Source organism: Peromyscus maniculatus, chromosome X, assembly GCF_049852395.1.
Source record: "Peromyscus maniculatus bairdii isolate BWxNUB_F1_BW_parent chromosome X, HU_Pman_BW_mat_3.1, whole genome shotgun sequence".
Taxonomy (NCBI): Eukaryota; Metazoa; Chordata; class Mammalia; order Rodentia; family Cricetidae; genus Peromyscus; species Peromyscus maniculatus.
In genome coordinates, this window is record NC_134875.1 from 38,151,906 (window position 1) to 38,179,413 (window position 27,508).

At 40.0% G+C, this 27,508-nt stretch overlaps 1 protein-coding gene across 1 annotated transcript; it reads right to left on the reverse strand.

The window, feature by feature from the left end:
• Nkap (NFKB activating protein) lies at positions 1-27,508 on the reverse strand. Its single transcript, XM_006993599.4, has 9 exons — positions 26,997-27,508; positions 23,506-23,586; positions 15,779-15,849; positions 15,458-15,598; positions 13,883-13,946; positions 8,166-8,275; positions 8,002-8,077; positions 5,857-6,006; positions 1-2,488 (listed from the first exon to the last, which is right to left on the reverse strand). Exons 1-9 carry the CDS (start codon positions 27,374-27,376, stop codon positions 2,314-2,316), a joined length of 1,248 nt encoding a protein of 415 aa, XP_006993661.1. The 5' UTR covers positions 27,377-27,508; the 3' UTR covers positions 1-2,313.

Consider the following 27,508-nt stretch of genomic DNA (forward strand, 5'->3'; position numbering starts at 1 on the left):
TGTGGTAGGACTGAGCAACTTTTCTATTTTTTACTATTATCTTTGTACAACAAATTCAAAAAAGGAGAGAAAATCCCACGAACAACTGGAGAAGAGGTGAGAAACTAGCTTGTCTCTTTAGAGAACAAAATAAAGTATTTCAATTACAATAGTTCTACACAGATTTTACATGGGCCTAAAGAACTAGGAAGAATACAGACAGAATTAGGAAGAATACAGACAAAACTCTAGCCACTATCTTGTTCACTGGGAATGTAACAAAGAAGAAATTTCCTAGCTCAATGTTTTGTTTGATTAGAAATGTGTGTGTGTGTGTGTGTGTGTGTGTGTGTGTGTGTGTGTGTGTGTGTTGTAAACCAGGAAGATTTGCTTTGGGAAACAATGGCTGACTTAGAGCTCAGGTGACAAAACACAGTTTGAAGCAATAACACAAATCAGCTGAAAACAAAATACTTTTAGCCTTCTACTTTCTTAAGGATCTGCTGTTGACACTATTCTTTGCAGATCTTATCCAAATGAACTCCGATGCAAGGAATGGTAGGTTTTGAAATAAATTCCTACCTTTTCTTTCATTGACTATATCTACTCTATGGAGAAAAAGAATCAAAATAAAACCCATAATACTTATACACCACAAAATTGTCACATTTAAACTACATTGCATATGAAAAATAAAAACACATTTATCCAGTTGCTAGGAGCCAGTTAACAAAAAATAATGCCCCTACAGAATAAATTTTAAAGTAGGGATTATGAACTTTACATTGTATTACAGGAGGAAGTGTATGGATTAATAAGACTTCCAACTTTGGAACCTAGCTTCCATTAAACTTTAGGAAGCTACAGACTTACTAGACTGAGAAGTATAGATACAGTAAAACAGTTTCAAGTTCAAAGATCACAGATGTTACTGCATGCTAACTGCTGACCAGTTCAGCAGTTGTGGGTTAAAAAACACACTTCCCCAGAACATATATTAAACTTTTCAAACAGTGATAAAGTGAGGAGGGTTTCTACAAAGTTAAGGATTAAAGACATTGATAGATATAAAAAAGCTGAAGAGCTTAACAATGTTTAAAATCAAATCTGATAGCCAGGTGCAGTGGCACACACCTCTAATCCTAGCACCAGGAAGGCAGAGGCAGTCAGAACTCTATGAGTTCCAGGCCATCCAGGGCTACATAGTGAGACTTTGTCTCAAAAAAGAAATCTGACTACATAAAGGACACAATTGAAACGTTTACTATTTTACTTCCATCATCATGAAATTAACAGCTAATTAAAATACTGACTTCTTATATTTTCCCTCATTAGCACTCCTGACACTCATTCTTTTACATATTATCCTACCATTAAATATCAGCTTAGATAGAAATAGTACTCTTATATTGGCACAACAACAGACTTCCCAAGACTGTATTTGAAAAAAATTTTTTGCACTGTTGGGGATGCAGCTCAGGGCCGCATGCATGCTAAGCACATGTTCTAACTCTCAGCTATACCCTGGCCACGGAAAGAACTGTTTTAAGTAATTTATTAAGAACTTACAACATCTAATGTTCACATTTTCTATTCCACAGATATGTGAGTTAGCCTTTTGGTTTGCTTGTTTTTAGAGCGGAGGTAGACTTAGCCCCAAATACATTTCTAGGGCTGACTGTAGAAACAAGTCAGTTTTCAAATTCCAGCACTGCCTTTTACAGCAACACCGTCATTTTGTTAACAGAAATAGCCTCCTACATAGTTTCTGTCTAGCCCATTTGTAACACATTCAAGACAGAGATATGAAATTCCCAAGTTCTGCTGGGGTAGGGGCAGACACCGGATGGAGCTAAAAATATTCACACCAAATCACAGAGTGAGATTGAAACTTCTTATTCTGTTGACACGTTCTCTCTATGCCGCCTTCCTAACATCGCAGGATTTCCTTCCGAATTTGGACTTTCAAACCAGAAAGTTAGGGTCAATCTTAAAAAGCCCCAAATGACTTACTAATTATATCAACAAGCATCTGTCATTGAAGGACTGAAGGATTCCGAAGGCACAGAAGCACTGAGAAGCCACTTCAGAGCACAGCAGCCTTTTGGCTGGGCATGGTGGCACACATCTGGAGTCTCAACACTTGGAAGGTGGAGGCAGGACACCAAGAGTTCAGAGTATCCTTGGCTACAAAGCCTGAGGCCAACCTGGACTACTTGAAACCATACATCAAAAAATAACCCCAAACACAAACAAAACAATAACCTTCTTTTATGTCTAGAACCCACAATTTCCTCCTTGTTGAAACTGCCCGCTTGTGAAGTCAGGAAGCTGTCACTTGTCGTCCTTCCCTTTGGTCTTTCTGTACACCATCTCTCGGAAGCTGGCCAGAATCTTGTTCTCCCTCTTCCTTCTTTCTTCCTGGTTAAAGGATGCAAGGGCTCTCTTCTCATCCGCACTGTAGATCTGGTTCTCTTTCCGCAGCCGCACAGCCTCCATTCGGCGATGCCTGAAGACAAATTTATCTTCGACTTAATTTCTTACTAATAATTTCTACAGTATATCCTCATGAATCCTTTCTTAACATAGAATCTACTTAAAAGAACCTGGAGACGGGTCATCAAATGACTCTACGTTTTATCTAGTGATGCCCCCTTTTCCTTTAACCTACTGATAGTATTCATGATCTCCAATGTTTGTCAACATAGTAGATATTATCATTCATTTCACATACTAAAGACATAATTCTGTTTTCCTTATTTCTAATAAACTGAAATGGGAAACTTATTAAATGTTTTAGGTGATGTGTATTTTGGGTGTAGGGGTTCTTTGTTTTTGAAAGAGTTTCATTAAATAACTCTGGCTAACATGGCTGACCTCAAACTCCCACAGATCCACCTGCCTCTGCCTCCCAAGCGGTGCAATTTAAGGCATGTGCCACCATGCCCAGCCAGTAATAGTGGTTTTTGTCTTTGTGGAGTCCATAGCAGGGCAAATGAAAGATTAATCTTAATTAATCAAGTGGTACATCAATGTTCAAATTTACTGATACAAAGAAGAGAATCAAGTCTAAATCTATAACTGAAGAGGAATTCTGTGGATAGTTTAATTTCCCTGGAATCCAGAAGTGTCACAAAGAAAAGGGGGATTCAGTCTAAAAGTTAGATGAGTAATACATAGAGACAGAGGAAAACTATGATGTTGGATTCAAAAGGTCTGTTATTCAGAGAGAAAAATGAATGACCTCTTTTGTGCATATGTACCCAACCCTACATAATTAGTTGAAGAGACTTATCTCTAGAAAAACCAGGAAAGACTGGGTAATTAGAGGAGAGAATCATTTCAGGTTAGTGTGACGGTATCTAGGGATAAGATGGGAGAGTCGAGGAAATGGCAATATACTTAGGTTGCTTAGAGTATAGTGAGTGCCCTGTGCAGTTACATGGAGCAGAAAGCAATACAGAATGATGCTATAATGAATGCCCACATGCCTGTCTCTAGTCTGTGGGAAAGATTTTCTCTTGGGTACCCCAGTGTAGTGCTGCTTGGTTATACTGAACATGAGAGTCCAACTTTCCACGCTGTCACACTGTTAGTGGATATACTACCAGCATTGTTTAGGAGCTCCTATGGCACCATACCCTTTCAATATCTGGCACTGTCAGAACTTTGAACCTTTTCCTATTAAATGGATACAAAACAGTATTTCACTGAGGTCTTGATTTCCATTTCCAATAAAAATGAACATCATTTAGTTTATGTATAGGACATATGTATTCTTTTGATAAATGGTCCTTTCTGTCATTTCTTTTATAGTTGTTCACTTCAATATTCTCATTACCAATACTTTATCAATTGTGTGTATCCCAGAATCTTATCTGAGCCTAGAATTTTCACATTTTAATGGACACAAGTTCATAGTTTCAGCCTAGGCAAACTTCTGGGTAGCACATTCTGTTTTGTTTAGAAAATACAGTTTTATCTAAAAGGCACCCTCTCTGAAAGTATGCAATCTAGTGGCACTGCTTTTTATATCTGGCGATTCACTGTTCTGCATTCTTCTTTTAATGTACGGATGACATTTTTCCTATCCCATTTCCTGAATACTTCTTTCTACACAGATCTGACATGCTATCTCTTTCATACATAAAATTCCACACATGTATAACTGTCCTTGGACTCTGCATTTTATCCACTGAATAATTAGGTTATTCCCTATGCTTCCTAAACCCTAAGTGCCTTAACTCTCATCTCTCATAGGTCACATCTTATTTGCCTACTCTTCTTCAGAACTAACACAGCTTTAAGACACTTTAAACACACTTTAAGACAGCTTTACTAAATTGAAATTTTATTGAATCTATAGATAAATTTGAGAGAACTGACTTTACAATATTGCTACCCTATCTTTGAACATGGTCTGTCTCCTTTGATATGTCTTCTTTAATGTTTCATTGATTGATTGATTGATTGATTTTTTCAAGACAGGGTTTCTCTGTGTAGCTCTGGCTGTCCTAGAACTCTCTGTAGACTAGACTGGCCTCAAACTCAGAGATCTGCCTGCCTTTGCTTCCGAGGTGCTAGGATTAAAGATGTGTACCACCATGCCCAGCTAAATTTTTTAAATTTTTATTTTATGTGTATGAGTGTTTTGCCTGAATGTATATCTGTGCATCACATATGTGTAGTGCCTGCAGAGGCCAGAAGAGAACTTCAGATCCCTGGGACTGGAGTTACAGCTGGTTGAGAGCTGCCACATGAGTGCTGGGAATTGAACCTGGGTCCTCTGAAAGAGCAGCCAGTGCTATTAACCACTGAGCAATGTGTACTTAACCCTAGTGGTTCTTAACATTCTATAGTTTTTCCCTATCTGGGAATTCTTTTGTTAAGATTTATTTCTAAATCATTCATATTCTGATACTATATAATATATTAAGCTATAACTGTTTAGTTATAATTCTTTATATATTATACATTGTTAATTATATTAATATATATTAATGATATGTTAAATTATATTTTCTAGTTGTCTGTAGAACAATTGGTTCTGTAATAACTTTATATACAACCATTTGTTAACCCTCTGAAGAGTCTTTGGGACCTTTTATATGAACAATCATCTCAATCACAAAAAATGGTTATGTTGACCCCTCCTTACTGATCACTACATCTCTAATGATTCATCCTTATACTGTCATCCTCCAAAGTAATGCTGCTTTTCAGAAATCTAAGATTCTGAGGGATGCTTCAGAGGTTCAGCAAATATTTGTCTCTGGTATCAATTCAAAATAGTTAACTATTTTAATAAGTAGTTTGTAATCTTAAAGAATCCACAGTTCAGTGTGAGTTCAGTACTCCTGGCCGCCTTCTCCCTGATTAGTCAAGTATTTTCTGATTCTTCCAGAGTCCTATTTCCTCATGCTGAATCTGACATCTTTCATGACCCGTAACTGATATTCTTTTCCACAAATTCTGGTCCTCTGAGAACTGGAGGAAGATTACCTTGTGACAATGCTTTCCTCACTACTAGAATCCTATATTCCTTTATGATAGATGGCTGAATTTAACTCATTTTTTATTTTACAGGAAGAAAATTAAACTAAAATATGAATAAGAAATAAAACTGGAAACTATTGCTTCTTTAAACTTAGGGATATTGTAGAGTTTGAGGCTAAGTTTTATACGTAGTTAAACCTTTTTTAAGTATGTTTCTTCTAATGAAACCAGTACTGCGTGTGTCCGCTTGTGTGTATATGTACACTGTCTTTCCACTAGGAGATAGTCACTTAATGTAAACAAATCACCAAATACAATCCTAGTAGGAAGAAAGAAGGAAGAGAGCTAATCATGGAAATTGACTCAATGTCAAGGAAGTACCTGCTACCGCTCATTACGTAACCCGAACATTCAAATGATGCGATCTCTTCACTCGTCAAGCCAATTTCACCTCTTCGTGGGATTCGCTTTCCAGCTTTTACATATTCAGCCATAGCCGCACCTTCACCAGGTAACAGAGCATGGCCATAGCTACAAAGTAATTCAGAATTCACAATAGTTATCGCCACAGAAAAGGAGAGCACAAATCATTTTCCCTCAGATAGCAGTAGGAACAACAGTGCTGAGCAATATTGTGCCTGATGTGAATTACTTATGTTTTATTAGAGAACACTGTACTATGAGCTGTATTACTAACCTAGAAATGTATACATAATTTGGAAGAACAAAAGAACTAACGTTCACAAGTATAGACTCACACTTTATAACTGTGGGCTAATTCATCAGGTATTACTATTACTGCTTCTGTCCTCAGCTTATTCTCTATAAAAAAAAAACCCAATATATAATAGATCTCAAAATAACTTGTAACAAACAATAATAATATCGCCAGGTGGTGGTGGCACACGCCTTTAATCCCAGCACTCTGTGAGTTCGAGGCCAGCCTGGTCTCCAAAGCAAGTTCCAGGAAAGGCACAATGCTGTGGGATGTTCTGTATGTCCTGTGGGAGCCCTTCTTGGGTTCTTTGTGGCGTTACCCAGCAGGTCCGCATAGAGGATGATTAGGACCATGGGCCTGAGTGCAGGTGTCTGAGATGGTCTGCACTTGGCTGTGCTGGGGGATGGTCTGTATGTCAAGTTGTTCTGATTGATCAATAAATAAAACCTGATCGGCTGTGGCTAGGCAGGAAGGATAGGCGGGACTAACAGAGAGGAGAAATAAAAGAACAGGAAGGCAGAAGGACTGACTGCCAGATGCCGCCATGACCAGCAGCATGTGAAGATGCTGGTGGGCCACCAGCCACGTGGCAAGGTATAGATTTATGGAAATGGACTAATTTAAGCTATAAGTACAGTTAGCAAGAAGCCTGCCACGGCCATACAGTTTGTAAGCAATATAAGTCTCTGTGTTTACTTGGTTGGGTCTGAGCGGCTGTGGGACTGGCGGGTGACAAAGATTTGTCCTGACTGTGGGCAAGGCGGAAAACTCTAGCAACAGCACAAAGCTACACAGAGAAACCCTGTCTCGAAAAACCAAAAAAAAATAATAATAATAATAATAATAAAAAATAAAAAAAACCAATATATAATAGATCTCAAAATAACTTGTAACAAACAATAATAATACCATACAGTAAAAATTACCTTTTGTCTTTTATTATGTTTTTAAAAGCAGTTCAGTGATGGTTTCTTGCATTCCTATTAAACTTGAAGCTTACAAAATTTATATAATTATAAAGATAACTACACTACACTATTAAGGTAAACATAAATAATAGATTGCATGGGCTGCCAAGGAGGCTCAGAGGGTAAAGACATTCACTGTCAAGTCTGTTGACCTGAGTTTAATCCCTGGTACCCATGAGGTAGAAGGAGAGAATCAAGTTCTAAAAGTTGTCCTCTAATGCTTTCCCTCCTTTTTCCCTCCCCGATACAAAATTGATAAACCAATACAAACTTTAAAAATTACACTGCATAAAAGAAACAGAAAGTGCTATGAGGATTCAAGAGGGCTAAAAATCGCAGAGAAGCATTGGGACTCACCATATGCTCCTTCTTTGGGAAAGGGGCTTTGAAGGATAGTTGAAGATCTTGTTTTTATTTTGTAGAAACTGGGCTACAGTTTATCATGTAGCCCAGACTGGCCTTGAGATCACAATGTAGCCTAGAATGTCCTTGAATTCCCGATCTCCCTGCCTTGTCCTCCCAAATGCTGGGATCACAGGCATAAGCACCTTGAATTCCCGATCTCCCTGCCTCGTCCTCCCAAATGCTGAGATCACAGGCATAAGCACCTTGAATTCCCGATCTCCCTGCCTCGTCCTCCCAAATGCTGGGATCACAGGCATAAGCACCATACCAAGCTAAGAAAGTACTTTAAATACTGCAAACACACTACTACTTGCTGAAGGCACAGCAGTGGCAGCCTGCTAACCTAGCATGAGCATACTCAGCACTGCAGAAAACAAAGCAAATAACCTAAAACAAAGAAAACCCCAAACCCCACAACTGTATGCTGCTACTTACTTCAAAGGCTTATCATCTTGGGAGGCAAGTGTTTTGGGAGCCTCTGGGCCAATGAGATCTGATGGTTCTTCTGCCTCTGCATGAAAGATATTAAGAAACACATTCACATCTTGACTAATCAGTTAATGTTTCATGTTTTGAGTTAGTCAGCTGCAAGAACATACTTGATCGATCCTTCCAAGGATTCTCTAGAAATTCTTCTTGGGACTCTTTAGAGCTCGAATCACTAGACTCTTTTCTGTTCTTCTTGGACTTCTTTTTCTTATATTTCTTCCTACAGGGAATATAATTTAATACAAATTAAGTATTCTCGTGTTAAAAGGCATTCTCAGTTTTCTTTTCTTTTTAAAGAAAATTTTGTAAAGATGTATTTATCATGTATACAGTGTTCTGCCTGTATGTATCCCTGCAGGCCAGAAGAGGGCACCAGATCTCATTACGGATGGTTGTGAGCCACCATGTGGTTGCTGGGAATTGAACTCAGGACCTCTGGAAAAGCAGTCAATGCTCTTAACCTCTGAGCTGTCTCTCTAGCCCCTTAAAGATTTTTTTTTTTAAGATTTATTTTATATGCATTGGCGTTTTGCCTACATGTATGTCTGTGTAAGGGTGTCAGATCTCCTGGAACTGGAGTCACAGATAGTCATGAGCTGCCATATGGGTGCTGGGAATTGAACCCAGGTCATCTGTAAGAACAGCCAGTGCTCTTAACCACTGAAAGATCTCTCCAGCCCCAGGCATCCTCAGTTTTCAAGGGAATGAAAAGGTTAATGAAAATTATCTGAATTCCCAGCTTATTCAAACTTTTCAATTCAATCTTCTCAGTTAACCAAGTAGTATTTTACTATTAACAAGAAATGACTAAAAGATCAATGAAATACAGTTATCATATAGAAACATAATAGAAACGAAATAGGTTAAAACCTAACTCTCGCCGGGCGGTGGTGGCGCACGCCTTTAATCCCAGCACTCAGGAGGCAGAAGCAGGCAGATCTTTGTGAGTTCGAGGCCAGCCTGGTCTCCAAAGTGAGTTCCAGGAAAGGCGCAAAGCTACACAGAGAAACCCTGTCTCGAAAAAGCCAAAAAAAAAAAAAAACCCTGTCAGGCAGGAGGTAATAGCTTATGTTTGTAATTGTTATGGAACAATCTTTTAGTATACTGTAAAGAAGTGTCACTCTGGCTGAAGAGATGGCTCAGAGGTTAAGAGCACCGACTGCTCTTCCAGAGGTCCTGAGTTCAATTCCCAGCAACCACATGGTGGCTCACAACCATCTGCAATGAGATCTGGTGCCCTCTTCTGTATACATAATAAATAAGTAAATGTTTAAAAAAAAAAGAAGTGTCACTCAGACTGGTTCAATAAAAAGCTAAATGGCCAATAGCAAGGCGGGATTTGGGGGACAGAGAGAATTCGATGAAAAAGACAGATTCATCATCCAGATACAGAGAAAGCAAAGCATACAGGATGCGAGGTAAAAGCCATGAGCCACGTGGCACCACATAGATGAATAGAAATGGGTTAATTTAAGTTATAAGAGCTAGTCAGAAACAAGCCTAAACTCCGTGTTGTGATTTGGTAGCTGGCTGGTGGGACAGAGCAAGACTAACAACAAATGGCATCCAACATCCAGGCACATATTTCCACATAAGACCTGAGAAATCTTAAAAAATAAAAAGGTTCCAAACACACAAAAAACATGGCTTCCTAGTCCTGCAGACTCTCATCATGCAGGCTGCAGTACAGAGACACATCTCCTGGCTGCAGTCTACAGGCTTGAGCTGCCAGCTCGCCATGAGCTAAGCTGTGCAGACACAAAAAGTTACAGATATGCAGTAAAACAGGTTCAGATGGAAAAATAAACCTCTAAACAGGTTACACTGTGTTTAACAATGTGTGTAGGCTTAATTAAAAGGGTATAGACAGTCATAAAAATAGTTTAAGAATAATAAAGTCTTTAAAGAAAAAGTAATAAAAAAAAAGAAGCCATGTAGAGATGGGAAGTATACAGGAAGTCTGGATCCTGTATATTATTGTGCTGTTTTAATTTTCTGATTGCTGATGAACAAATGATAGCTGCTGAGAAACACTAGATTATGGAAACTGTTAAACTAAACTATCATATGTATTTTTTAAATGTCTTAACTTCAAAATGGAAGCCAAAAAATGTTGTGTTGGAGAAGAGGTTATGCTTATATTTCCACAGAAAACAAAAGGCTGTGGATTCATTCAAGGTTAAAGAGGATCAGCTTTGATTTGGGGAGACCCTCTGAAAATCCTAGCTACAGATATAAAAAAATAAACCTAGAAAAACTACAAGACAGGTAATATATATTTTACCTATACAACACACAGTCCATACTTGTGTTAATGCAGATATGTCTGTTACCTTTGAACATTGTTTTCAGAGCAAGAACAGACACCAACGAAAATGAGTGGCCCAGGTGATCTAGCCTCTCAGAGTGCCTCTGTTGTTTCCTAAGAGTTCTGCATCCAGAACAGCTTCAAGGCTACTAGATGAGATGGTCCAGCCTCACAGACAATTCTAGCCAGGACTTGATCATTATTCTAATTTTCTCAGGGCCCTCCAAAGATGTTAGCAGAAAGCAGTCTAGAGAACACAATGCTCACAATCCCAAGAGATGAGGATGGGTGGTTCTGGGCCATGAGGTGGATTATGGATGTTTGTCATTGTTTAGGGGGGTTGGTTACAAGTTGTTATTGATCATGGTCAGAGAGAAAACCAAACAAAGAAGATTAGATTCAGAGACCTCTTTTTGAAAGGAAAAAAAGGGGGGATATAGAAATGATATGATAAAAGGATAGATTACTGTATCTAATTTCAAACTAAAAAATCAAGCACTAGTCTCAAATATTTTACATTGGTATGGATTTTTGTATATTGATACAAATTGAAGGTTATTTTTGTTAGAACATGCTATACATACATTTCTACTCTTGTTTAAGGTATTGTACCTATGCAGTTCATTTAACAATATAATGTAAATTTCTAGTCCTTGAAAGTTATTACAAAATATTTAGGATAATAAATATAGGTTAGTAGTCACCTATAGTAAGCAGTCATGTTAGGTATATTTTCAAGGTCAAACAGAAATATATTTTAGACAGACAGATGGTCTTCAAACACTTCAAAGACTAAAGAAAATGGCATTTCAGCATGGGACCAACCTAGACCCTCTGGATGTAGGTGACAGTTGTGTGGCTTGGTCTGTTTGTGGGGCTCCTGGCAGTGAGACTAGGACCTGTCCCTGGCACATAAGCTAGCTTTTTGGAACCTATTTCCTATGGTGGGATACCTCACTCAGCCTACAGCCTTGATGTAGCAGGAGTTGGGGCGGGTGGGGCATTTGACTTGGTCCTGCCTCAACTTGATGTGCCATGCTTTGTTGATTCCCATGCTTTGTTGACTCCCATGGGAGACCTTACCCTTTTTGAATGGAGACAGAGGAAGAGTGACTGGGGAGAGGATAGAAGGGAGTTGGGGGGAGAAAATGGGAGGAGAGGAGGGAGGGGAAACTGTGGTTGGTATCTAAAATAAATTAAAAAATAAAAAATTTAATAAAAATATGGCATTTAAAATATTTTGTTAACATAGGGCTTTTCATGACAATGAGATACATCTGTTACTGCAGCAAAATTTACTTCAGAGAAGATGGAGTTTGCTTTCAATGTGGCAAAACTAACCATTTAGATGAGAAACTGGACAAGCAGGACACAAAGGAAAAAGACTGTCGAACTTTGCCAAGATAAGACAAGACAGTCCTTTAAATTTCCTGCTTCATAGAAAAGTCTGCCAGACAAGCTACAGGAAAGTGACTGCTGAACTTTGCCAAGCCTAGGTACGACAGTCCTTCAAATTTCCTGCTTCATAAAAATGTCTGTCAGATATTCTAGGCCATAGGCCAAAGATGGATGCCCCAACATTGCAGAGGAACCTTGGGTGACTGTCTAGGCAGCCAGCTGTCTCTGTCATTTCTATATGTTTGGAAGTGGCTTACACTGGGGTCTTTGATGGAAGTGGTGACTAGGTAGCTATAGTTATGATAGAAAGTAAATTAGGTACAGAGCTTTGAACTCATCAAGATAGAAAAAATAATGGAGTATTTTCCCCAAATATGCCAAATACAAATGGACTGAACTAATTCTTACCTGATAATTGTTCTTATTATGCATAGTTTTATTATGTTAGAATTAAAACCTTTCCTTTTTATTTAGACAAAAAGGGGGAAATGTGGAATAATCTTTTTGTACACTGTAAAGAAGTGTCACTTGGACTGGTTTAATAAAAAGCTAAAGGGCCAATAGCTAGGCAGGATTTTCAGGGCAGAGAGAACACTGAGAAGGTGAGTCGCCAGCTGGATGCAGAGGGAGCAAAACACGCAGGACAAGAGGTAAAAGCCATGAGTCACATGGCAACATGTAGATGAATAGAACTGGGTTAATTTAAGTTATAAGATCTAGTTAGTGCCGGGAGGTGGTGGCGCACGCCTTTAATCCCAGCACTCGGGAGGCAGAGCCAGGCGGATCGCTGTGAGTTCGAGGCCAGCCTGGGCTTCCAAGTGAGTTCCAGGAAAAGGCGCAAAGCTACACAGAGAAACCCTGTCTCGAAAAAAAAAAAAAAATCTAGTTAGAAATAAGCCTAAGCTATCAGCCGAGCTTTCATAATTAATAAAGTTTCCATGTTGTGATTTGGGAGCTGGCTGGCAGGACAGAAAAAGACTAGCTACATGTAATCCTAGCACTTGGGAGCTGGAGGCAGGAGAATCGGGAGTTCAAAGCCATCCTAGACTATCTAGTGAGCCTGATGCCAGCCTGGGATATATAAGACCCTGTCTCAAAAAACATACAGGGGTTAAAGAAATGGTTCAGCAGTTACAAGTGCTTGCTGCTCCAGAGAACTATAGTTGATATCCCAGACCCATATCAGGTAGCTCACAACAACCTGTAAGTCCAGCTCCAGAGGATCTGATGCCCTTTTCTGGCCTCTCCAGGTACCTGTAAATGTACATGGCACAGACACGATGCATCTTTTAAAAATACGTAGAACAAGCCCAAATACAAAAAAAAAAAAAAAATCCCACAAAACAAAAACAAGTTCTCACCAGTGTAAGCATTAATAAAAATTTTCAGTATAATGGGTTAAAATATAGCAAAAATGTTTAAATAGCAGCATTCAAAGTAAACTACCACTGTTCAATCTCAATGACATACTGAATCTTGACAAAGACCAGCAGTGTTTGCTAATATGACAAAAAGAGAAAAGACATTAGTTGTCTACTGATAGTGTACACAGCACCACCTAGAAAGTATTCCTGGCCAAAGTTCCAATTTGAACCTTGCCAAACTCGAGAGACACCCCCAACTCTCCAGGAAATAGAGAAGACAGAAAAATATGCTAAATCACTCCAAATAACCAATATAATTCTGATATGAATAAACTGTAGAAAAAAAAACTACAGAGAATTGATAGTTAACTTATTTTTTGGTTTCTCAAGACAGGGTTTCTCTGTGTAGCCCTGGCTGTCCTAGAACTCGCTCTGTAGACCAGGCTGGCCTTGAATTCACAGAGATCAGCCTACCTCTGCCTCCTGAGTGCTGGGATTAAAGGCATGCATCGCCACTGCCCAGCAACTGTTAAATTTGTAAGCACAATAAAAGTTACTATATTTTTTTAAGGAATAACTTTAGAGAAAGGTACTAAATTATTGAATTATTTATGGAGGGAATGATAACTTTCATTAGTACCAAAATAATTGGAGGGTGACAGAGACTACCCATAACTGGTCAGACTGGGTATATATATATGGGGGACCATTATACATTTTAAGCTTTTTCATTAAAAAAAAGTAAAGAAAAACTGACGTTCTCCGTTTCCTCTTCTTTTCCTTTTTCTTAGCTTTCTTTGCTCTTCGTTTTGAATCTTCATCTGAAAATGAAAGCACATTATTATTGAAAAAAATTTGAAGTTCAAAATCCCAATATTTTAACAGATAAATACTGTATTGTTGCAAATATTCATTTGTTGTTACAGAGAAACTTATTCATTCTAACATTTACTGAAACTTGCCAGGAATTATACTAGGGGCAAAAATCGACGAAATTAAAGCCATGGACAGCAAGATGGTTCAATTAGTGAAACGCTTACTGTCAAACCTGATGACGTGAACTGGAGCCCCAGAACCACATGGTAGAATGAGAGAACTGATTTCTATAAATTGTCCTCTGATCTCTATACACTGGCTGTGGCATGTATGAGTGCGTGCACACACACACACGCGCGCGCACACACACACACACACACACACACTCAACAAATGAATGTAAAAAAACTAAAGTCACACTAAGGATTAGTAATATTGGGAATTGCTATTAATTTATTCTTTGAGTTAATGGCATTGGTTAAATAGGAAAACATCCTATTTCAAAGAGGTACATATAGAAATATTTAGTCAAGGAATGATAACGTACTCTGAATAGCTCAGCAACTTCTCCCACCCCCATATTTTAAATATCAAAATACTTACAAAAGCTAATAATAATAATAATTACATTGTTCCCTTTACTTTCCTGGGAATTGTTCAAGTTTCATAGTGAGAAAAACAAAACCAAAAAGAAACAACTCTGTGTGTGTGTGGCAGAAGAGAAGAATGCTTTCCAGAATCTCAGTGGAATGGAGGGGAGATGGTAATGGAATGATCATAACCTGGGCTAAGAGAGAAAAGCATGGGGTGCGTGAGGATACAGAGGAGTCTTAAAACCTGCTAGACACGCACTGGCAAGACGACTCAGTTGGTAAGGGTGCTTATTGCTGGGCTTGAAGACCTGAGTTCAATTCCCCAGGACCCACATGGTGGAAGAAGAGAAATTTCAGCTCCTCAAAGTTACTCTCTGACTTCCACACATATACTGTGGTGTGCACATCCACATACATACACACATATGCACAAAATAAATGAATAAAAGTGTAATTAAAAACATAACTGATTTGGGAAGATAATTAAGGAATGGTTGACCTGGAAGTGGTAACTAGTTGTTCTTGAAATCAGTTTATTACAAAAGTAGCACATGTCCATTGCTGCACTGCATAAGCCAAGGTGGATGCAGGGAGGGACAGGCTCTGAAGGCAGAGGGCCTGCTGTACCAAGTGACACATACGTAACTGCAGAAAAGAAAAGCTGAGTGGCTAGAGAGACGGCTCAGCAGTTAAGAGCACTGGCTGCTCTTTCAGAGGACTGAATTGGATTCCCAGCAACCACGTGGTGGTCACCACTGTCTGTAACTCCAGTGCCAGGGGATCTGACACCCTCTTCTGGCCTCCACAGGCAGAGGGGATACACATGATGCACAGATATGCTTGCAGACACAACACGCACACACATAACATTCTTCACAGTTCAAATGCACTCTAGGGTTTACAGAATGACACAGCTTTCTCACCACTGGAGTCTGTGTCCGACTCAGAGTCACTGTCACTATCTTCAGAATACTTCTTATGTTTTCTTTTAGATGACTTTTTCTTTCTCTTTTTCTTGGATCTTTCTTTTGAATGACTAGATTTCCTTTTCTTCTTCTTTTCATCTGTTGTTAAGTACAAATAAAAAATTAACTTCTACAGAAGTATTCCCGAATATCTTACTATACTTGCAATACTAAAAAGAACTTTGGTATCCTGAGTAAAAGCAAGGTCTAATGTTCAATTATTTATAAACATACTTTTTAAATTTATGACTTAATAAATTCTTTATTTTACAAAATTACCTTCTGAACTAGATGCTGAAGTAGTGCTTTTCTTTGGCTCTTCATCCTCTACTGGTGTATGTTCATCAGAGCTGAATTACAGAAAACAGTTGTAAGAAATATCCACATAGAGCATTAAAATATGCACTTAAAATTTTTCAGTTAACAGCACTCATTGCCTAAGGAACCTTCAAAGACAGCATTTAAAATAATTATTAATATTGTCGTTGTTATTATTACTATCTTAAGTATAGAGGCATTTCACCTACACATATGACTGTGCCTGGTGCCCACAGAGGCCAGAGAAGGCATCGGATCCTCTGGAAGTGCTATGTGGGTGCTGTGGGTCAAACTCAGGTTCCCCAGATGAATAGCCAGTGCCTTTAACCACTGAACCCACTCTCTAGCCCCCAAAGACAAGAGTATATTCAGGAGTCTACTATCGTCATAATAATAAAATGACTTATATTTACATAATGCTTTAAAGTTTACACAGCACTGTTAAAAAAGCAATGTGCAAGATTTATATTTTCAGAAGAAACTCACAAGACAAAGGTTGAGAAAAAGAAAACATAAGGAAAGATCAAGAAAAGGCAAACATGAAGACTGATGGAAGAGTTCATGATTTTATTATTATTTTTTGGCTATGGGGAACAAACATAGGCCTCAAAAATGGTAGGCAATTTTGCTTTATCACTGAGAGATCCTAGCGCCAGAATTTTATTCTAAGCAGGTGAAGGATACACACTAGAACAACTCCCATCTCTCCAGAACCATACACACTAGAACAACTCCCATCTCCCCAGAACCTAACAGACTACAGAATCTGCAAAATAAATTATGAAAGTAAGTTTTTGTCTGGGGGTTTAAATACATTTTTTTTTTTTTACATTTAGTTTATTTAGTGCGTGCGTGCGTGCGTGCGTGCGTAAACCTTCCTCTCCCGGCAAATTCACAAGCCTGATTCTAGACTGGTGTGTAGCAGGAATCTTAAAAGTTCTTATTAATAAAATCAAACCTGAGGCCAGTTATTGGGGTGAACACTGGAAGATCAGAGACAGAACAGCCACAGCTAACTTCACGCGGACAACTTCTCAGCTGATCTTGTTTCCTCAGACTGGAAGCCTCTGTGTCCTCATCTGAATGGATCTCAGCTGAACTGTGCTGTTAGAAGCCTGAAAGCTTAACCAGCCAAATGCTTCTAGTTCCTGGTCTTCGAGCCTTGTATACTTTTCTGCTTTCTACCACCACTCCCTGGGATTAAAGGCTCACTTTCTGAGATTAAAGGTGTAAGTCACCATGCTTAGCTGTATCCTTGAACAGATGGATTTCTGACTCTGGAATGCTAGGATTAAAGGCGTGTGCTACCACTGCCTATCCTAAGTATCTAGTGGCTTTTCTGTTCTCTGACCCCAGATAAGTTTATAAGGGTACACAATATTTTGGGGAACACAATACCACCATATTTCCTCTCTTTTTGTCTAAAATTAAAAAAAGCTTATAACTAATACAAGAATACTACTGTGGAGGTCAAAGAACAACTTTCAGGATTTGGTTATCTCCTTCGACCCACTGTGGGTCCCATGGATCAGCCTGAAGTTGTCCGAGTTGGCACCAAGCACCTTTACCTGCTGAAACATCGCACTGGCCTGGATAATTTGCTTTTGAGACAGGGTCTCTAGCCCACGCTGGGGTTGAACTCTCTATGTAGCTAAGGACAGCCTTTCACTTTTGACACCCCTGCCTTTACCTCTTCAATCCTAAGATTATAAATCATGTACCACCATGCCTGGTTTATTTGGTGCTAGAGATCAAACCCAGGGTCTTATGAATTCTAGATAAGCACTCTACCAGCTGTTATCTGCCCAGCAAACAGAGTGTGCAGTGCTCTTGCACAGGACCTGAGTTTGATTCCCAGCACCCATGTCGGGTGGCTCACAATCACCTATAACTCTAGCTCCAAGGAAATCTGATGTCCCTGGCCTCTGGGGACACTAACACCTAGCTGTGCATACCCATGGAAACCCACACAATATACATAATTAAAAATAATAAAAATAGACATGGTGATACACACCTTTAATCCCAAAACTTAGGAGGCAGATGCAGGTGGATTTCTGTGAGTTTAAATCCAGCCTGGTCTACACAGTGAGTAGGCCAGCCAGGGCCACATAGTGAGACCTTCTCAAAACTAGTAAATAAATCTAAATCAATTTTTTTTAATACTTTGGGAAAGGTTCTAAAAAATTAAAATACTTTGATGGTACCCAAGGAAAGTTCTCATAGTCTATCATGCTTTCCTTTAAAGTTTAAAGATCATATTGTGGGGGAACCCATTCCCACTTTTTCCCCAGGGTACTCTTGAAGAAAGAGGGATAAGAGATAGAAAGACAGAGGGGAGAGAACAGAAACACGGGATAGTCTTGGGAGGGCCTGGATCAATATCCACCAGCCCCCTTCTGTCTCTTCTAAGGGGACTTTTATAGGAATGTCAAGGGGTGGAGCAAAACAACCTCCCCCCAGCACAGCCAAGTGCAGACCCTTCCAATCACCTGGTAACTACACACATGGTCAAGCAATCTTCTAACTGCTGGGTAAAGCAAGCCCAGATCTCACTAGGGAACATTTGTGGGCCTCCACATCACACATGAAATAACTTACGTATTATTTATCAAAATATTTTTAGGGTTTCATTCAATGAGTGGTGGGGAATATTATTTTAAGGTGTGTTACTTTTGTTTATGTTGCATTTGTTTAACTCTGTGAAGCTGTGATACTGTGCCTATCTAAAACACCTGATGGTTTAATACAGCTCTGAATGGCCAATGGAAAGGCAGGAGAAAGGATAGGTGGGGCTGGCAGGCAGAGAGAATATAGAGAAGGAGAAATCTGGCGGGGCAGTGGTGGCACACGCCTTTAATCCCAGCACTTGGGAGGCAGAGGCACGCGGATCTCTGTGAGTTCGAGGCCAGCCTGGGCTACCAAGTGAGTTCCAGGAAACCAAAAAAAAAAAAAAGGAGGAATCTGAGAAGAGGGATTGAAAAAGAAGCAGCCAGAGAAGGAGGAGGGCTCCAGGGACCAGTCACCCAGCTACACTCACAGCAAGCCACAGTAAGAGTAAGATACAGAAGTAAGAGAATGGGAAAAGCCCAGAGGCAAAAGGTAGATGGGATAAGTTAAGGAAAGCTGGCTAGAAACTAAGCCAAGCTAATGCCAAGCATTCATAATTAAGAATAAGCCTCCACGTGTGATTTATTTTATGTGGGAGCTGAGTGGTGGGCCCCCCAAAAGAGCAAAAACAAATGAGTTCAAGTATCTAGAGGAACAAGTTTCAGATAATACTGCTTTATCACCCTGACACAAATTCTAAGTTTCTTGTTAAGCACACTGTCTCAAAAAAAAAAATATCCAAGAGTGGAGCTGGGCAGGGTAGCTCATGCCCTTAATCCCCACAGGTGCATCTGAATTCAAGGACAGCCTGTTCTACAAAGAGAGTTCCAAGACAGCCAGGGCTACACAAAACCAAAACAAACAACAGAAAAATATGGAGCCAGCAAGTTAAAGGTGCTGTCAAGCCTGATGGCCTGAGTTTGATCCTTTGAATCCATTATGTGGAAGGAGAGAGCAACTCCACCTGTGTGCTGTGGCACACAAATGACACCCCCATAAAATATTAACATTTAAAATGAAAATATATATGGAATAAAAAAGTAGTAGACCTTCAGAGTATTAGATATAGGAAACACTGTTTAAATGGCAGTATATGAATTTAAAAAAATTCTTGGTGACCTTACTGTAGACTTGAAACTCTGAAACTGTAAGAGGGAAAAACCTTCAAGATATGGGATGAAGAGGGGGCTCAGTGGTTTAGCACATTGGCTCCTCTTCGCAGAGAACCCAGGCTCAATTTCCAGCACCTACATGGCAGTTCACAACCATCTGTAACTCCAGTTTCAGGGGATCTAATGCCCTCTTCTGACCTCTGCACTTACACACAATGTAGGCAAAACACTCAAAAAAAGATAGGCATAAGCAAGAACTTTCTAATAGGATGCCAGTTGTTTACTAAATAAATCCCCAGATCAACAAATGGGACCTTGTGAGATTAAAACCTCTTGTACAGCAAAGAAAAACAATTGAGTGAAGAGAGCACCTAAAGAATGGGAGAAAATCTTACATCTGGCAGATGAGGATACCAAGAATATACACGAAACCAAAAAACTAAAGAAACCACTACAATAAATGGGCTAAGCTAGGTGGCCACGGTGGATCCCACCACTGGAAGGCAGAGGCAGGCGGATCTCTGTGAGTTCGAGGCCAGCCTGGGCTACCAAGTGAGTTCCAGGAAACCAAAAAAAAAAAAAAGGAGGAATCTGAGAAGAGGGATTGAAAAAGAAGCAGCCAGAGAAGGAGGAGGGCTCCAGGGACCAGTCACCCAGCTACACTCACAGCAAGCCACAGTAAGAGTAAGATACAGAAGTAAGAGAATGGGAAAAGCCCAGAGGCAAAAGGTAGATGGGATAAGTTAAGGAAAGCTGGCTAGAAACTAAGCCAAGCTAATGCCAAGCATTCATAATTAAGAATAAGCCTCCACGTGTGATTTATTTTATGTGGGAGCTGAGTGGTGGGCCCCCCAAAAGAGCAAAAACAAATGAGTTCAAGTATCTAGAGGAACAAGTTTCAGATAATACTGCTTTATCACCCTGACACAAATTCTAAGTTTCTTGTTAAGCACACTGTCTCAAAAAAAAAAATATCCAAGAGTGGAGCTGGGCAGGGTAGCTCATGCCCTTAATCCCCACAGGTGCATCTGAATTCAAGGACAGCCTGTTCTACAAAGAGAGTTCCAAGACAGCCAGGGCTACACAAAACCAAAACAAACAACAGAAAAATATGGAGCCAGCAAGTTAAAGGTGCTGTCAAGCCTGATGGCCTGAGTTTGATCCTTTGAATCCATTATGTGGAAGGAGAGAGCAACTCCACCTGTGTGCTGTGGCACACAAATGACACCCCCATAAAATATTAACATTTAAAATGAAAATATATATGGAATAAAAAAGTAGTAGACCTTCAGAGTATTAGATATAGGAAACACTGTTTAAATGGCAGTATATGAATTTAAAAAAATTCTTGGTGACCTTACTGTAGACTTGAAACTCTGAAACTGTAAGAGGGAAAAACCTTCAAGATATGGGATGAAGAGGGGGCTCAGTGGTTTAGCACATTGGCTCCTCTTCGCAGAGAACCCAGGCTCAATTTCCAGCACCTACATGGCAGTTCACAACCATCTGTAACTCCAGTTTCAGGGGATCTAATGCCCTCTTCTGACCTCTGCACTTACACACAATGTAGGCAAAACACTCAAAAAAAGATAGGCATAAGCAAGAACTTTCTAATAGGATGCCAGTTGTTTACTAAATAAATCCCCAGATCAACAAATGGGACCTTGTGAGATTAAAACCTCTTGTACAGCAAAGAAAAACAATTGAGTGAAGAGAGCACCTAAAGAATGGGAGAAAATCTTACATCTGGCAGATGAGGATACCAAGAATATACACGAAACCAAAAAACTAAAGAAACCACTACAATAAATGGGCTAAGCTAGGTGGCCACGGTGGATCCCACCACTGGAAGGCAGAGGCAGGCGGATCTCTGTGAGTTCGAGGCCAAACTAGTCTACAGAGTGAGTTCCAGGACAGCTAGGGTTACCCAGAGAAACCCTGTCTCAAATAAACAAACAAACAAATACATGGGCTAATGAAATGAACAGACATTCCTTCAAAAGACAAAATAAACACACACACACACACACACACACACACACACACACACACACACACGATGTCCAACTTCACTATCCATCAGGGAAATGCAAATGAAAAATACACTGAGAGTCCATCCTACCCCAGACAGTATGACAGCCATTAAGAAAGCAACTAAGTACAAATGCTGTTGAGGATGTAGAGACCAGGAAGCCCTTATATACAGCCAGTTGGAATGTAAACTAATTCAGCTTCTGGAGAAGTCATATGGAGGTTTCTCAAAACACAAAACTAGATCCTCCACAGAATCTAGCCATACCACTCCTGAAGGATTACAAGTCATCACATCACAGAGACACTCACACAGCAATATAAACCGCAGACTATTCACAGTAGCTCAGTTATGGGGTCAAACTAGGTATCAACAACAGAGGAATAGACTTAAAGATGTAGTGTATGTGCACAGCCAAAAAGAAGACTGGGGTTACATCATGTATAGGAAAATGGATGCAATAGGAAATAATCCTATTGAGCAAGTTAAGCCAGTCTCAGGAATACAAATTTCATGTTTTATTCAATTTGTGGTTCTCGGATTTCATATAGTCACATAAAAGCATGTGTGTATGTGTAAAATGAAAGAAGAAATGAAACTGTTTAGGGGAACAAAGGGACGCATGGGGTAGGCATTGTGGGCAATAAACAATGTTATCTCTTATGAACTTTTTTTAATTTAGGGGCCAGAGAGGTGGCTCAGTTGATCAAGCACAAGGACCTGAGTTCAGATCCCCAGCAGCCACAGAAAAATGATGGGTGGGCTGGCACTCACCTGTAATACCAGCATTTGGAGACACAGAGACAAGAGGGTCCCTAGGGCTTACTGGTCAATCAATCAAGCTCACTGGATCAGCACCAGGTTCATTGAAAAACTCTCAAAAAATAAGGCGATGGACTAGCAAGATGCCTTAGCAGGAGGGAGCACTAAATGCCAATCCTAACAACTTGAATTATATCTCCTGGAACGCACATGATGGAAGAAGAAAACCAACCCACCCAAGTTGTTCTCTGACCTCCACATGTGATAAGTGAGGACATATACAACACACACACACACACACACACAGTGAGTGAGTGAGAGAGAGAGAGAGAGAGAGAGAGAGAGAGAAATGTAAATTTTAAAAGTAAGGTAGACAATCATTCATACACACTAATTTTTTAGCCCATTTCCACCCTCAAAAGAGCCTTCTTTCTTAGCAAATTACCTCTATTTTATCACTTATACTAATACCTAGCAGTCTGATAGTGGGTTAGTTGAAAAAAAATGAAAAAATAATATAAACATAATATAAAATATAATGAATCTTTCTGAGTAGGAAATTAGTGCTTCAAGAGTTATAATTTAAAGACAGCAGTTAAGCTGGGCATGGTGATCTATGCAAGTAATTCCAGCATTCAGGGGGCTAAGGCAGGAGGATTGCTGTGAGTTGGAGTCCTGCCTTGGTTGTTACACAGTGGGTTCCAAATAGCCTGTATTACAGAATGAGACCATGCTCAAATACAATACAAAACAAAACGAACCCCCACACACAATGAATGTGCTAAAATCTACTAGCAGTATCTGTAATCATTACCCATGTTTCGTGTTTTTTAATATAAAGGGTAAAATAGCACAAATCATAAGAAATCAAAACATCTGGTAAGTACTTGAAGCTCTTCACTTAAAAATTTTGACAGTAGGGCTGGCGAGATGGATCAGTAGGTAAAGGTGCTTGCTGCTAAGCCTGATGACCTGAGTTCAATCCCTGGGACCCACATGGTGGAAGGAGAGAACCGACTCCTGAAAGTTGTCCTCTGACCTCCACCTGTGCACATACATACATGTACAAATAAATAAAATGTGAGAAAATATAATTAAAAAATTTTTGACTGCAGACCAGGATTTAAACAAATGCTATTAACATTGTAAGATGATATGTTTAAACCACTTACTCTGGTTCAGGATTCTTTGGAGAAAGTCCCCAAACTTCAGGAGCTCCCAATTCTCCAATTCTCTCTCTTTCACTTAATCTCCTGAAAGAGATAAATATTTAAATTATAACTCAATGGGTGAACTGTTTCCTAAACATATAATAAAACTCAACAGGAATCAAGTCTTCTAGTATTATTTTCCCCCATATATCTTTGAGACAGGCTCTTACCATGTTGCCTAGGCTGGCCTTGAACTCCTGGGCTCAAGAGATCCAGCCTTCCAAGAAGCTGGGGCTACAGGAACACCTGGATTTATCTATATATTTGAAAAATTAATAAAAACTTGGTTTAAATATAAACTCATTAGGTAGGATTTGGTGTTCTGATAGTATCATAAACTTGCATAAACTATAGAGTGCCTCAGTAGCAGTGGAAGAAATGGCAATCAGACAGACTGTCAAGGGCATCCCTTTTGCTGAATGTGTGGCATGCTTCTAACTACCCATTTAACTGTAAAGTGTAACAGAAAGGTTTTGGGGAGGAGTGGTTTGAGTTTTGGTATTTGGTTTTTCGAGACAGGGTTTCTCTGTGTAGCTTTGGAGCCTGTCCTGGATCTCACTCTGTAGACCAGGCTGGCCTTGAACCTGCCTCTGCTTCCTGAGTAATGGGACTAAAGGCGTGTGCCACCACTGCCGGGCTAAGGAAGTATTATATTTAAAAATAAATTCATTTGTTTATGTATATTTATAAAGGTAGGGAAATCTTTTGATTTGGTCAAACTTTCAGTTTTCAGGAACCTAGGAATTAGTGAAGAAGATAAACATGAAATGAAAATAAAGGGGATTCTGAAAAGGAAGAAAATTTTTCTTTGACAAAAACTGTCCTTATTAAGGTTTATTACCAGTTTTTCTTTTAGATCCTTTTTGGAGAAGGAGTACATTCTCTACTTTGGGGAGGACACTTTTTTTTTCATTTTACATATGTGACTAATTCTGCTTTAATATACTACTCATAAACTTATAATACAAACTCCGGGCTGGAGACATGGCCCAGTGGTTAAGAGCACATACTGTTCCTGCAGAGGTCTGGAGTTTGATTCCCAGCGTCCAAGACGGTTGGCTCTCAGCTGCCTTAATTCCAGCTCCAGGAGATCTGATGCTTCTGGCCTCCCAAGGCATCTATGCTCACATGTACATATCCATACACAGACATACATGCATACACATAATTAAAAATATAAAAATAACACCAGGTATGGTGGTTTATCCCTTCAGTCCCAGCACTTGGAAGGCAAAGACAAGCAGATCTCTCTCTCTGTTTGAGGCCAGCTTGGTCTACATAGTAAGTTCTAGCACAGCTAGAGAGGGACCTTGTCTCAACTGCCCCCTGAAAAAAATAAAAATAATTATTTGAAGGGGGGAAGCCTGAAATCCTTATTCCTTAAAGTATAGTGGCTTAAAACTCAGGTTTTTTTTAAAGCATTAACAATTACAAAAGAAATATAATGGGCTTGATTTTTCTTTTAACTTCTTTAATCATGGGGAAAGGTATCTGTAACTACACAGAGCCAGACTTAGAGGGTGTTTTATTTGATTAAAAAGATAATTTAAAAAGGGATACATCTGTTTATAACTGCTGGGGGGAAAATGCCTGCCCAATCACAAAGAACATAAACAGTCTCAAACCTGTTGCTCCTGTAAGGCTTTAAAATTTCTCATTTTTAAACATTCAGTACAAAGCCTAGCACTGTGCCTAAGACATAATGTTTAATAGACACAATAAACTTCATATCGTCTAAAAGTACAAATGCAAATTTCATCATAGCAATTATAACATTCCAGTTAATCCTCTCCACCTCTTTTTGAGACTGGATCTCATGTAGCAGGGTCTAGCTAGCCTTCAACTCCTGATGGTTCTGACCCTTTCTCAGATGCTGGGATTAGAGACATGACCTCACAAAACTCATGGCTCACTATTTGCTTTTCGACTGTCATACTCTGTGGGTACTATACCATGCTGAACAATTTAAATTGGATAGGTAAGTCTCTAACAATTCAGAACTGTCTTACTGTTTCTGTTCCCATGCACTTATGGAAGTTATTACAACCTTAAAAGCCTTGTTCCTAATTTCCCTCAAGCCTTTCTGGAGTACTGATCCAACCAGGGCCTCAGGTTTGCTAGGCAAGTACTCTTCCACTGAGTTACAACTCTGGCTTCTCCTTTTTTAATGGTGAAGAAGTGAAGCTCGGAGAGGTCAACTAACTTGCCCCAAACTACCCTGCTTCACGACAAAAACAACGCCTTCAAACTCAGGCAGAGTGATTGTGAAGCCTGCCCTTTTTATAATTATACTTTATTTCCTCCCCTGCTGGAAGAAAAAAAAACCATGAAAACAATTCAACAGTTGGAAAGTTAACTTGCCCCTCAATGCCTGTAATGCTTCAAGTTTTATCCTTTTTAAACACATGGTACAAAGCCTAGTACAATGCCTAAGACATAACGTTTAACAAACATAATAAACTTCATAAATATTAGATGACTAATGGAGTAATATAAGCCTCTCTCTCAAAGTCTCACTTTCCCTCAGGCTGACCTTAAATTTATTCGGTAGTTCAGGCTGGCCTAATTGCGACAATTCTGCCTCGGCTTTCTGAATCTAGAATCAAAGGAGTGAACCATCATGCCCAGCTTTTTTTAATTTAACTATTTTTTGAGACATGGTCTCATGTATACCAGGATGGCCTTAAACTTGCTATGTAAATGAAGATGACACTGAGCTGACTTCCCTCCGGAGTCTCACAGCTGTTGCAACTACAGGTCTGTGAATCTTTTAAACTAAGAACTCCATTAGAGGAGATCTGATCTCATTCCTGCGTTTGTTTTTCATGGTCAAGATGACTGGGACCACTTTACAAAACTCTTCCTTAATGTAGCCCCACCTACAGCTTGGCAGAGTATTTTTCTTACATTCATCTAATCATCTTGCATAGAGGAAGGTTTCCTCCTATCCAATACAGATCCTAATTACAATCCTTTCCAATTCCCCGCACAACTTTCCCACTGATATATCCTGTTATCTCAAACTTGTCTGTTCCTTCATGCAACAAGCAACCGTTGCATGCCTCCCAAGAGGCAGGCACTACTAATTCTGTGATCCATGAAATAGGACCTCCACTTCCACAAGTTCGGTTTAGTGTAGAATAAAACAAGCTCACGGATAATGACGCAACCAAGGAAATACAATAGAGCTGAGGCTCTTAGCGATATCTGCCTGCAAAGACAGGAGGGGGGGAGTGGGTGGTGGGAGAACAGGGTACTTTATGAAGGAGTCTGGGGATGAATGAAAATATAAGTTAGAAAAGGATAAATAAAAAGGTCGTGGGGTGGATTGAAGAAAAGGATGAAAAAGGTGCGAGGCGGGTGGGAAGCGAAATACAAACAGAAACAATGAACGACAAGCCGGACTCAAAGGCAGGCGGACTCGTCCAAGAGGGTGCGGCGATCTCACTCACTTCTGCCGCAGACTCTCCTCTCTCTCCTTGTCCAGCAGGCTTGGCCATGGCTTGTCGCCCCCGTAGGGGCGCGAGTAGCCGCCATAATAGGCAGACGAGGATGCAGAAGCAAAAGGGGCACTCCGCTGCGCAGAGGGCCGCTCTCGAGAACGCGATCGAGAGCGGGAGCGGTAAGATTGATTTCGAGAGCTTTGGCTGAAGCCACTGAGCGAATGGCTGAGCCCATTCCGGTCACCGAAACGAGAACAAGAGCGCGAGCGAGAGCGGCGACCCCGCGGGGAGCGGGAAGATTTGCTGGGCTTAGGGCTCCTCGACGAACTGCGACGTTTTCCCCCGGAGGCCTCCCGTTCAGGGCTACGCGAGCCTGACACAGGAGCCATGGTGGTGGAAGCTGAACCCGCCAAGGGGCGGAACAAGGGGGCGCTCTCGCGGCCCCCAAGGGTCTAGGATGCCTAGGGTCCGGGAGCCTGCAGCGTTTATCAAACCAGAAAAAAAAAAAATCTTGGAAGCAG